This window comes from Acipenser ruthenus, chromosome 36, assembly GCF_902713425.1.
Source record: "Acipenser ruthenus chromosome 36, fAciRut3.2 maternal haplotype, whole genome shotgun sequence".
Taxonomy (NCBI): Eukaryota; Metazoa; Chordata; class Actinopteri; order Acipenseriformes; family Acipenseridae; genus Acipenser; species Acipenser ruthenus.
This window is the reverse complement of record NC_081224.1, coordinates 2906514-2919028: the sequence shown is the minus strand read 5'-3', so window position 1 is coordinate 2919028 and position 12515 is coordinate 2906514. Positions and strand designations below refer to the sequence as shown.

The 12515-nt window shown below is 42.7% G+C and overlaps 1 protein-coding gene across 1 annotated transcript in view; it reads right to left on the bottom strand.

Annotated features, from left to right (window-relative positions):
- The window catches only part of LOC131706570 (LIM homeobox transcription factor 1-alpha-like), a 49813-nt gene that overhangs the window by 24472 nt on the left and 12826 nt on the right, over positions 1–12515 (bottom strand). The window contains exons 3-4 of the mRNA XM_059007913.1: positions 9314–9398; positions 8629–8803 (exon numbers count right to left, since the gene is read on the bottom strand). Of these exons, the coding sequence (XP_058863896.1) occupies positions 8629–8803; positions 9314–9398 (260 nt within the window). The remainder of the gene's footprint in view (positions 1–8628; positions 8804–9313; positions 9399–12515) is intronic.

Genomic DNA, 12515 nt, shown 5'->3' with positions numbered 1-12515 from the left:
CAGGGGGGCAGGAGAGCGGCCGTTGCCACGGTAACCGGGGATGCGAGGAGCGGTAATGATGATCTCTCGGCTGTTGTGTTGCGTTTTTTTTTTTTTTTTTTTTTTTGTTCCTCTTCTTCTTTTATTATTACAGATTTAATAAAGACAGGACTAGCAGTGAGGCAAGTCATGAAACATTTATTAGCCGGCTCTAATTAAATTGTTGTTTGAGATGCAGGGAGCCGGGCGAGGGAGATTATCGGATATTATGCAAAGCAGCAATATAACTACGCAGAGCGGGGAGAAAAAAATATATTCTCCTATTCTTCCAAGAAAAACTGCGGCGGTGGAGCAGGGAGGGGAGGGCGATCAACGATTGAGAACTGAATCTACACAGACGCGATAGTAATCGCTACAGAGAAACCAAAAGACAAACGAGCAAACAGGAATTAACAACCAAATATTGAATTAAAGTATACCGGAACTAGGGGTGTGCTGATACTCATACTCGTAATTACCTTTGAGATATTTATCATTTATCATTTATGTGTTGATTTCAAGCAAAGAAAAGCTGTCCTTCCCTCACCTTTACAATTGAGTACCAATCAACGGTAATTAACTTCCACAGTGAGTGTTTTAAAAGCTGATTGCAAGTGAACTGTCCTCTCATCCGGGGCGCTGATGTTTTTACTGCCGTACGGCCGTACCGAGGCCCTAAACGGATAATGAAAATGTCATTGAATGCATTTATTGAATACCTGTCGATAAATACTGCTTATAGGGAAGTATGGGCACTGTCATGAGTACTGTGAACAGGGTATCCTTTTGAATGTTGAGAAATCCTTTGGGGTTGATTTCTCATACGTTGTTTATAGAAAACAGGTGGGAATCAATCACAAAATACAGCACTTATATAGCGCCTTTCTATGGCGGCATTCAAACAAACATTCCTAAGACATGCTTTATACATGTTTTTAATTGTTACTTTGAGATGTTACGTTTTATGCCTGCCGTTGAATTCACTTACTTACAAAACAAGATAACTTTAGCCAAGGTGTTACAGTCTATAGCTTTACTCCAGGAAGCAATAGAACATGTAACCTGGCGTGGAGCAACCTCCACACCTCACCCTCTCTTAACTGGAGTCCCCCAAGGGTCAGTCTTGGGTCCTCTCCTATTCTCTCTCTACACCCGCTCCCTGGGCCCCCTCATCGCATCCTATGGTTTCTCATACCATTTCTATGCTGATGATGCTCAGATTTTCCTCTCCTTCCCCACCTCTGACTCCACCATCTCCTCCCGTATCTCTACCTGTCTGTCTGCTATTTCCTCCTGGATGCACTTGCATCACCTCAAACTCAACCTCTCTAAATCTGACCTCCTTTTCTTTCCCTCCTCTTCCCCCTCCTCTGATCTCTCTATCTCTGTTCCTCTGGAATCTACCACACTCTCTCCCTCTTCCTCCGCTAAGAACCTCGGAGTCACCCTGGACCCCTGCCTCTCTTATTCCCAGCACATCTCCACTCTGGCACGCACTTGCCGATTCTTCCTGAGCAACATCCGAAGAATCCGACCCTTCCTCACCAACTACGCTACCCAGCTCCTGGTCCAGGCCCTGGTACTCTCCCGCCTAGACTACTGCAACTCCCTCCTGGCTGGCCTCCCTGCGTCCGCCACCCGTCCGCTCCAGCTCATCCAGAACTCTGCTGCCCGCCTGGTGTTCTCTCTGCCTCGCTTCGCCCACGCTACTCCACTACTCCGCTCACTCCACTGGCTCCCGATCACCGCTCGCATCCAGTTCAAGACTCTTGTACTAGCCTACAGATGCCTTGACTGCACCCAGCTACCTCCAGACCCTCATCTCTCCCTACACCCCCACTCGACCTCTCTGCTCCGCCTGCACTAGAAGACTGGCTCTACCTCCGCTACGCTCCCCTGCCTCCAGAGCCCGCTCCTTCTCCACCCTTGCTCCGCAGTGGTGGAATGACCTTCCTACAGATGTCAGGACTGCCCAGTCCCTGACCACATTCCGGCGCCTCCTTAAGACTCACCTCTTCAAAGAGCACCTGTAGAACTCCTCTGTTTGTATCCTGGGACACTACCACCATTCATTTAAATGTGCTTTATTTTGCTCTTATCTGCCCCCTATTTTACTGCATTTAATCCTGTACTTCAGAATACTGTAATCTGCCTAGTGTTTAACCTGTAGTATTTTGTATTTAATTATATCCTGATGTAACCATCACTATTTAATCATATCCTGATGTAACTATCACTATTATCTGCTGTATTATTGAATTGTGGTTTGTCACACTTGTACTTTGCTTGAACAAAAGTTATTGTATTTCTTGCTCTTATTGTATTACTTGTATTGTAACACTTGAAATGTATTTGCTTACGATTGTAAGTCGGCCTGGATAAGGGCGTCTGCTAAGAAATAAATAATAATAATAATAATAATAATAATACTTCTATCGCGTTGTCTCTGGAATATCTGATTTATATTTTCTGTTATCATTACATTTCAAAATGATTGATTTATTTACGTTTGTTTGTCTGAAAATAATCGTAGCAGTCCACTGAAAGAGTTAACTTGCTTTAGGACAGGTGCGCTTATCAGTGACATCTCTCAGCCGTGCTTTATTTTCCATTCGGTTATTGAGTAATAATGGAACGGCTGACCTCCATAGAAAGCAATGGGAAGAGCAGCGTCCGCTTGTAAAGAGCCACGCAGGCTGGGGTGGGCAGGGAGTGTGTTCCTGTGCATGTTGGAAAGAGAGTCAGGAGCTGCTGAGGAGGTGGGCTGATTTGGTTTGCCTGCCAGTTAACGGCTCAGCGTAATATCTCCTCTAGCGAAAAGGGCAGAAATATCGCAGCCACACTCCAAGTGATGAGTCCTGATTCAGTGTGCAGACAGATCCTCCCACACGATAGAGCAGACATGCTATCCCAGCACCAAGCCCCCGAGGCCCGATCAGAACAACACCCCAGCCTCCCCTTCAGACAGCTTCTACACTCACGGGGGTAATTAAACCAAGGCTTCAGAGCCATCATTAGCACACCAGCATCCTCATTGCTAGCTTGGAAACTAATTCCTTCCCTCTTTTCGTTTTATTACCAAACGTATTTCAGGAGTTAGATGTTAGATATCCCTTTAGTAAACCTACAGACTGAGGTGTGGCATATTCATACTGCCCTGTTATAGTTAATGTATAGTAACCAATCTTCCTGGACACGAATCACAGAAATGTGTCGGAGTTTTAACTGTATGTTTGCAGATATCATTTGCTAAGCGTGTGCATCTCATTACACAAAACAGCAGCTTCTGATCATAACCGCACTTTATGATCAAGATTTTAATCTTCCAAAACACATCCAAAGACCAGAAGTGGAGCCCTGCGGCTGCAGTGTAACACAGTGTTACCCAAACCAAATGAAATCCAGGAAAGAAGCTCGGAAACAAATAAAATGAAAGAAATACTCTTGTGCTTTGCCCGTTGTTCATTCTTGATTATCTGTGATGTCAGGGGATCCATTGAGGCTGTGATAATTAGCACAGCAATTAGAGACAGCTCAACACTCCCCCTCCTCACACACGCACACACACGCCAGCTTTTTATTCAGCTATAATAATAAAAAAGCGCTGTTAAAAATCTCAGTCGTGCCCGCTGTCAACTGTGTCCTAAGCACCTGCTACATGTAGCACATACTTTTGCTGTCCCTTCCAAGCATCAATGCTACAAAACAAGGAACACAAAGGAGGCACCCATTTGGTTCTGTAGGAACTTTGAGAACAGATTATATTTGTTTTGTAACATTAAATAGTGTTAGTGTTACCTTCCTTATTTCATTTTACTTTCACAAAAAAAACGCATTTTGCTAAATCCGGGTGAATTTGTCCACTGTGTATAAGCATGGCTCTTTCTGTAAACTATTTAATCTATATCTACAGAACACTCAATACTGTACTGCTGAATTCAATCTGAAATGTAGAGGTTTCAATGACAAACGTTTAGTCTAGTATTTTTTAAAGTCAACTTTAGTATTTCTCAGTGTATCCTGTATTAAAGTTATAAAGCACAGTGAAAGCATGGTAAAGCATCGGTAAGCATTGTAAACCACAGACAGGTATGGTAAAAAAGCATGGCAAACCAGGGTAAACTATGGTAAATGCATAGTATAACCAGGGGAAATACATGGTAAAACTGCAAAAACACCATGCAAAAACAATGGTAAACTTCTATAAGGGGTGCAACGTATTGCTGCAAATATAAAACGTGTAGCATTATGTAACAGTCAGCAGTGATTATGCTCCAAGTGTCACAGTTTTCACCAGTGCTTTAATATTGAATATAGAAAATCACAGAGGACGGAGCCACCTGACAAAACACACCCCACTAGCAACAGCCCCCCGCGTGGCGCGGCACAAAGCGACAGGGCGGGTAATTGATTAAGAGCGGCGAGGGATAATCACAGATAAACGGATTCACGTCACCTTGGGCATCAATCTCACTGCGTGGAAACGAGGTTTGGAGGGAAATATGATTACAAAGCAGACAGTGAAGAACGAGCGGCTATTAACAGCGTTTCTGAACTCTAAAGAGAAGCACGAGACGACTTGTTAGCAACACACAGCAAGATTGATGCCTCTTATTAGCCTTCGCACTTGTTTTTACTGTTGTTTTTATATTTAATTGGGGATGCCACAAGCAGAGGAAGCATATATGGAAGCTACTGTAAATCAAGGGCAGTACATCAGGTCTAGAAACAAAAATGCTGTCCCTTTTCCTTCCTAATGCGCTGCAGCTGTTTATATTGTCAGTGAGTCAAAGAAGATGTCAGAATAATCTTATTTTGTTAAAATCTCTAACATCTTAGATATCTTCAATGCAAGTCTGTAACTGCTGTACAGAGGCGTAGGCAATGGTAATGCACCAGTGCAGGCATTTCCAAGCTCTGAATTCTTCTTTGGAGAAAATATTCCGTGCAATCGCCACCTGACCAAATTCTGTTTTGACTAACTGAACGTCCCTCCCTCCCGGGCTCCTAATAACCTGTTTTTATTAAAAAAATCCAGCCCTGCTTTTGTATTAGTTAGTATATATATTAAACATTTCATGTCTGCGGCCCAGAGACACCACGCTCCTCGCTGACAGCGATTCTGTCACCCTCCCGCCGAGCCTGGCTGTTTAAATAAATGTTTCTTTAATGTCTCCCTGCTGTTTCTTTTCAATCTGGGCTGCCACGGAGGCCTAAGTTATGCGCGTGGTAGGCCCCGAAGCCCCAGACTACAGTAATTCTCACACCGGGAGCCAGGCCTTTTGCCCTGGGGCAGGCGGGGCCCTGCTTATTGCAGTGGGACCAGCCCTGCTGTGATTCCAGTCTGGTGGCTGCGCAAATCAAAAATGAAGGAAAAAGAAGGCTGAGAGAGAGAGAGAAAGAGACAGACACAGAGAGAGCGACAGAGAGACAGAGGAAGAGAAAGAGAGAGAGTGAGTCTTGAATTCCAAGCCTTGCAATTCTTTTTCAACCTTCCTGCAACTTCAATACAATCATTCACCCATTAGAGCTGAAGATAAAACTACTGAAAAAGTCAAGCAGACAAATGTTTCGCTCGCTGCTGTCAATATCTTCTCTCAGGCGCTCGCTGAAACATCTGTCTGCTTAACTTTGTTAATAGTTTCACCTTCAATCTCCAACCCCCAGGGGCTTGAAGAGAGCAGCCTAATACCCTCAAGCCACAGCTGATTCGTTTTAAGCAGTTTACAGTACCCGGGAATCTGGGAATTGTGTTTCAGGATAATCCCGGACGGGTGATCGATGCAATCAATCAATCAATCAATCCATCAATCAATCAATCAATCAATCAATCTTTATTTGTTACATAGTGCCATTCATGATAATCTCCTCAAAGAGCTTTACAGATAAAAATAACCACAACAACAAAATGCAGGATAACTGCTACAATAGTGCAGTCATTATTCACAAAGACTTCGAGATGAAACATTCAAAATGGAGCAAGACGGCATTTTCACAAATACTGACACCTCTTAACGCATAACAGCATTCTTGAAATTAGCTTCAGCTCAGAAGCACAAGTTCAGATTCAGTGTATAATGAGCTGCTTTGTATCGTCGCTCCAGAAAAAAGACGATTCCTCAATCACTGAACAATAGAATTTACAGAAATGATTTTTTACAGACTCCGGACAACAGCAGTTATTGAGGAATACCGGGTATGAGAGTGTGAGAGAGGCCTGGGTGAGTGGGAGTAGGGTGACGGGGTTTTGTGTCAGCAAGGGAGAGATTTGTCAGACTGACGTCGATTTTGACCAAAAAACAGAAATCAAGAGCAGCGTTAAACCTCACTGCAACACGGGGCGAGAATCTGTCTGGATGTGCTTCAATTTAACCACAATAATCACCGCACTGTACATAAAAGATTGTAGAACTGTGCATGAATAGAGTTCTTAAATAATGTGCAGTATGTGACTGTATCTAGTGTGTAAAAGCACCTGCTCCTCCAGCCTCCTCCCTCCCTGTAGTTCAGGACCTGGCTGCTCTCGTCCCTGGCTGTGGGAGGGAGTTTGCTGGCTGTCTGTTTGCTTGTCCGCTCTGCTGGTTGTGATGGAGTGTCCTGGGCGTGTTTGAAGTTGATTGAGAGCTGAGACGGGGGCTGTGTTCTTCTCTGTCAGGACCCAGTAGAGGTGCAGAGACACAGAGACAGTGAGAGACACACTCTCCCAGGCCAGGACTCTCTCCCACACAGTCTCGCAGATACAGGGCTCTCACTGCTCTGTTGTTAGTTTAGTTTCAATATGATTTGATATTAGAACTAGGCTGCCTCCTTTTCCACGTTTGTTTTTCAGGGGGTTTCCAAATACCGTAATAAATACCTCACTGTTTCCTATTTGACTGCGGTTCTTCAATGGAAGATTGTGAAACCTGCTAATCATACAACAGCTTTGGCCACTTTTAGTTTCTGAGTCGTTTCTGACCAGCTGAGCTGACGACAAGCCCTGATTGAGTGGGGCGGAGATATCCAGAGTTGGTAACACTTTACATTAAGTGTCTCTAATTACTGTGTATTTACACAGTAGTTACTCAGTAAATACATGTGTACTTACACATAATTACAATGTTATTATGCATAGTTACAGAGTACTTAATGTGGAAATATGTAGGAACACAATTGTATCAGAAAAGGGTTAGGGTTAGTGAGGTTAGGTTTAGAGTTAGGTTAGGGTTATATCATGCAAAAAAGTGACACATCAAGTATATTGTAACTATGTATAATAGCACTGTAATTATGTGTAAGTACACATGTATTTACTAAGTAGCTACTATAAATACATAATAAGCAAAGAAACTTAATGTAAAGTGTTACTCTGAAGTCAGCACTAGGAAAGCATCACGTTTGATCAACACTCTTTTCTTTGCTGTGATTTTCCTTAGCTTGGATATCTCTCTCCTCCCCGGCCGCAACTGAAAATCCCTGCATTGAGTAGCAAAGTCCCTGCAACTCGGAACACCATTAACGGCTTCATGACGTTTTGAGGGCAGCTCAATAGTAAATATGTTACTCTAAAAGGTGAGCGAATTCTCTCAGTATTTTGTGAGGTATTGTTTACAGTCATCTGAGTGAAATAACCACACCCCTCCAGCAGCGTTCATGTAGCATGTAGTAATTAAACACCTGAGGTCGGAGAATTTCTTTCCTTAGATCAAGCAACGCGGTGTAATTTGTATCTGTGCGAAAAAGCAACTTTAACCTAACCAGCCTCATCAAACCGTCCCAAGAGCAACGTTTGCAAACTGCAGTGTTTCCCGAACACCATCCGATATCCAGTCGTTCTTGAACGACTACTTGAGTGATCTGGCGTGATCTTGACATGTTCGTGGAGGTTGCAATGCACTGTGGGAATGTAAAGACAGAACTTAGCGAGGGCTGCTATTCGGAGGATAGTTGCTTTGAATCGTCAGCAACCCTGCAGACGCCCTCGTAGTCGGCTCGCTGCAATAAACGCTCACTTAACTGAAATCCTGCCACTTCTTGCAAACCTCTTTGCCTCGCGGAGGACCAGTGTTTGAAGCTTTTACTTTCATTGCAATTTCTTCCCACTTCTTTTTTGTTTGATTCGTTACGTTATTTTTCAGTTTACAGAATAATATATCCTTGGTTATTTCTACGTCATTGATTAATATTTCTACCTCATTTTGGGTCAATATATTTAGTTTTTTCACTTCTTTAGCTTGCATTTTCAACAAGCGGTGCATTTATCGTTTGATTTACAATAAAAATATCATTAATATCTAGGCTACTCCATGTGTTTCCCAACAAAGCCCTGAAGAAGCTCTTCAAAGCCTAATGCTGCACGTGAACATCATGCACAAGCTGCACTTTGACGTGGGGGATTGGGAAACGCACTTCAAGAGAGACTGGAAGCAGCTGCACGGTCATCGAGACAATGATCATGAGCTCCAAGTACTTCTGTTATCGGGTAACGTGCCCCAGATCCAACCTGTCAGGTACATTTGAAGCCCTGTTTCATGCACCTCATTGCAAACATAAGAAAGCTAGCTTGGTTTTCATTTGTGGGACACGTATGTCCCTTGTACCTTTAAAGAGTTAAAGGAAGGTCTCTCTTACTTCTCGTAGTCGTGTTTGCAGTAGAGCTGGCGATTGCGGCAGTAGCACGTCCCAGACAGTGTCTGCAGACACACGGCGCACTTCACGCAGGACTCGTGCCAGGACCGCTCGTTGACCCGCAGCAGGAAGCGGTCCGCGATTGGAGCGTCGCAGCCGGCACAGAGCTCCCGCCCCTCTGGGAAAGAGAGAGGGGAGAACACACAGCCGTCAGGGGAGGGCAATACAAACACGACATACAAGAAGCTGTGCTCGAATCCTGAAAGCAATAAGAGAACCGCATGCAGTGATTAATAGGAGACACAGGGATTGGAAGTTCCAAAGGCTGCCAAGAGGATAATCCCAGCAGACTTGGCAAGCAAGCCGCAACCGCTGTGTCTCCTCCGAGTCATGTGATTATGCTAATCCCCTGAGGTCGCTTTCTTTCTTCCTTTGATCTGTCACTGTTTAAAACAGTTGAATAAACCCAGGGTTAGAGAGCTGCAGTTGAACTCCTTCTCACTCCATTCATTGACTGGGCAGACTTGCTTTACAGACCAGCCATAAAACTGTGCAGCGGTTAAATAGGTCCTCTAAACTAAAGACAGGTCATTGTTATTCAGAAATACAGGCTCTTTAGCCAGGCTGCAGGGGTCTGCAGTTCAAACCTTTGCAGCTCTTACAAAAACGCTCGGAGCGATTTCCTTACCGAAAGCCAGGGCCGAGGGAGCTTGTTGTAAACACGATCGAGTCTCCTCCGTTTTCATTCCGTCCAGGAGTCCACGAGCACTCGACTAAACAGAGGGAAAAACAAATACTTTTATATATTAACATTACTCGCATGCGTGAAACCTTGTTATCAATCTCCTCTCAGCGGCTGATGAGTTAATAATACTGACACTCGACCACAGAGCTTGCTCTTCAGTTGAATGGTAAGACGTTAGTTAACATTTGAAGTGATCTGGGTCTACCGCGACCCTCCTAATTACTGTCTTATTAATATATTACAGAGATACTTCTATGTGTACTGTTTTTGACTGATTTTATTATTCATAAATCAGGTAGAGTTGTATGCTGGCTCATTAAGGGTAGTGGGAGAAAACATTTTTATGTTGAGTCACTAGATAAATGATCTCAGGATATAGACATAGCAAATTATTATTATTATTATTATTATTATTATTATTATTATTATTATTATTATTATTATTTTTCCTCAATCTACACTTGCATACCACAACTCTACACAGTATCCAGTGTAATCGACTGAGCTGGTATAAAATTATAAAATGAAATAAAGAGTCAATCTGCTTGTGATGCTGTTGTTTTGTGACTCTCCTGACCCTCTCTGAGACCCCTAGTCACCACAGCCCCTGAAACACAAGATTACCCATAGAAGGTGTCCCACCCAATAATAATAATAATAATAATAATAATAATAATAATAATAATAATAATAATAATAATATCTGTCGCGCTATGCCGATTGAGACGCTCTACATCTCACTCACCGACATGAATAATTTAACATGTGCTAGTGGAGCCGGGGTGGGGGGCGTTGTGCTGCATGATTATTAATCAAAAACACCTACAGCTCCGCACAGGAACCAGCAGGGAGAGAATGTCAGGACTCTACTGCAATGTATGGTATTTATACAGCGCCTTTCATAACACAGTATCTAAGAGCGCTTTACATGTTGGTTAAGCAGTGTGGAGTAGTGGTTAGGTGCTCTGGACTCTTGAGGGTCGTGGGTTCAATCCCAGGTGGGGGACACTGCTGCTGTACCCTTGAGCAAGGTACTTTACCTAGATTGCTCCAGTCAAAACCCAACTGTATAAATGGGTAATTGTGTGTAAAAAATAATGTGATATCTTGTAACAATTGTAAGTTGCCCTGGATAAGGGTGTCAGCTAAGAAATAAATAATAATAAAACAGAAAGTAGCAAATATTATAAAGTAATAATAATAATACAAAATCTAAATAAAGAAATTAATAAGAATGATAAAGCATAAGATTGCTAAAATAAGCAAATAAAACGATTATGTTTGTAAGTCAGGTTGAAAGGTTAAACTATAAAAGTAAGTTCTTCATCTTGACTTAAAAATCTTGACTGACGCAGCAATGAATTCCAGAGTCTGGGGGCTTTATAACTAAACACTTTCTCCTCTCCTTTACATTTCACCTGTGGGAGGCACAGAGCCAGCATTAGCAGACCAGCGCACAGAGGTTTATATGGAGCCAGAATCTGTCTTCGATAATTCGATGCCAAGCTGTTTAGCGCTTTAAATGTAGGGTTACCATATTTCCACAGTGAAAACCCAGGATTTTTTTTTCTTCAATTCATTGATGCCGTAGCAACTCTGAAGCAGTTAAAATAAGTATATAATAACACACTCTAAATTAAAAAATTAAACATAATCAGAATTATTAAACTAGTAATCTATAACTTTATTTTATTTTTGTATAATACATTACTGTGCTGTCAACTTGCTGAGCGCACTGCCACAGTTTTGTACAAAATAGCAAAACCGGGACAAACAATTAAGGCTGCAAACTGGGACAATGACAGTTTTCCCAGGATGTCTGGTATTTATATGTTAACAGTAAGATTTTAAAATCAATTTGAAAACGCACTGGAAGCCAGTGCAGTGAGGCCAACACAGGAGTTATATGAGCGTGTGTCTGACCCGCTCACTGCATGGCCTGTGGAGAAATACTGGACATGCTTGACCTGATGAGCGGAAAGAGGCAGTGAAGAATCCACTGTCCAAATAGTAATAATATTACTGAAGTATATACAAATAAACACACACACATTCTGCACGGGTCTGTGTATGATTGTATTGGGGATATAGATATGTAAATGCTTCATTGTTTTTCAAGTGTTCAAGGGTATAATATCCCTTTACTATTGTCAAAGATATGCATGTTAAATACAGAGGTCAGCTGTATTGCTTGTACAGCAGGATGGGTGCATTGTGAGGTTCAATTATGAAGTCTTTTCCGTGTCCACATACATTGTGCACATGCAGTCTCATCCACACTAATGCTGCATCATAAAGTAACAGATCTCTAATGGAGGTAATTAAACTTATCCTGAATGTGTAATGCACAAACCATGCATTAAAATGATATCGCTATCAAAGAGCTTCCCCCTCACAGTGCATCTCAATCCTGAACTGAACACCGCCTGCCTGCCTGCCTGCCTGCCTGCCTGCCTGCCTGCCTGCCTGCCTGCCGTTCAGTCCTGGGAAGTGGTTAAGGTGAAAATCAGCTCCTGTGTTTTTTTCTGTCCAAGACTTCACATGCGGTACTGGATTCCACTGCTTGGGAAGAGTTGGTGTGTTTTATTCAGATAACAGTTGTTAAGATTATCCCATACAATGACAATTTAACTGTACAGTTTTTGTGTTATAATCGTACGCTCCTCATTGTAGTTCCTCCACAGACTTTCAGTTATCCTATAATATTGTGTCAGCTCCCCATGGCCCCTTGTTCCATATAGCTGGAGGGGCTCTCCTGAGTGATTTTCTTAGCTGGGGGGGGGCTGGACCCCACCCGGACCCCCCCTCACTTTAACCACTGGTCCTGGGCCGCTCTCATGCAGAGATTGACCATTGCATGGTGTTTGGAGGCTTACGTTTTAAAGTTCATTAGCATGTTTTTGTTTGTTTGGTTTTTTCAGAAAAGGAAAATACACCCAATAAAGTTACCAAACCACATATAAACAGCTCAGACTTTTCACTCAGGAACTTGAGAGTAGGGTTAAGTTGTTTCTTAGTCATTTTAGAATTGTAATACTGTTTCCTTTCTTTCAGGTACACATTGTGCTGCTGATGATTTGGAGTAAATAAAGCCATTTAGTACCAATGTTCATGAGACAGGAACAACTTTCTGGGGATTGTAAAC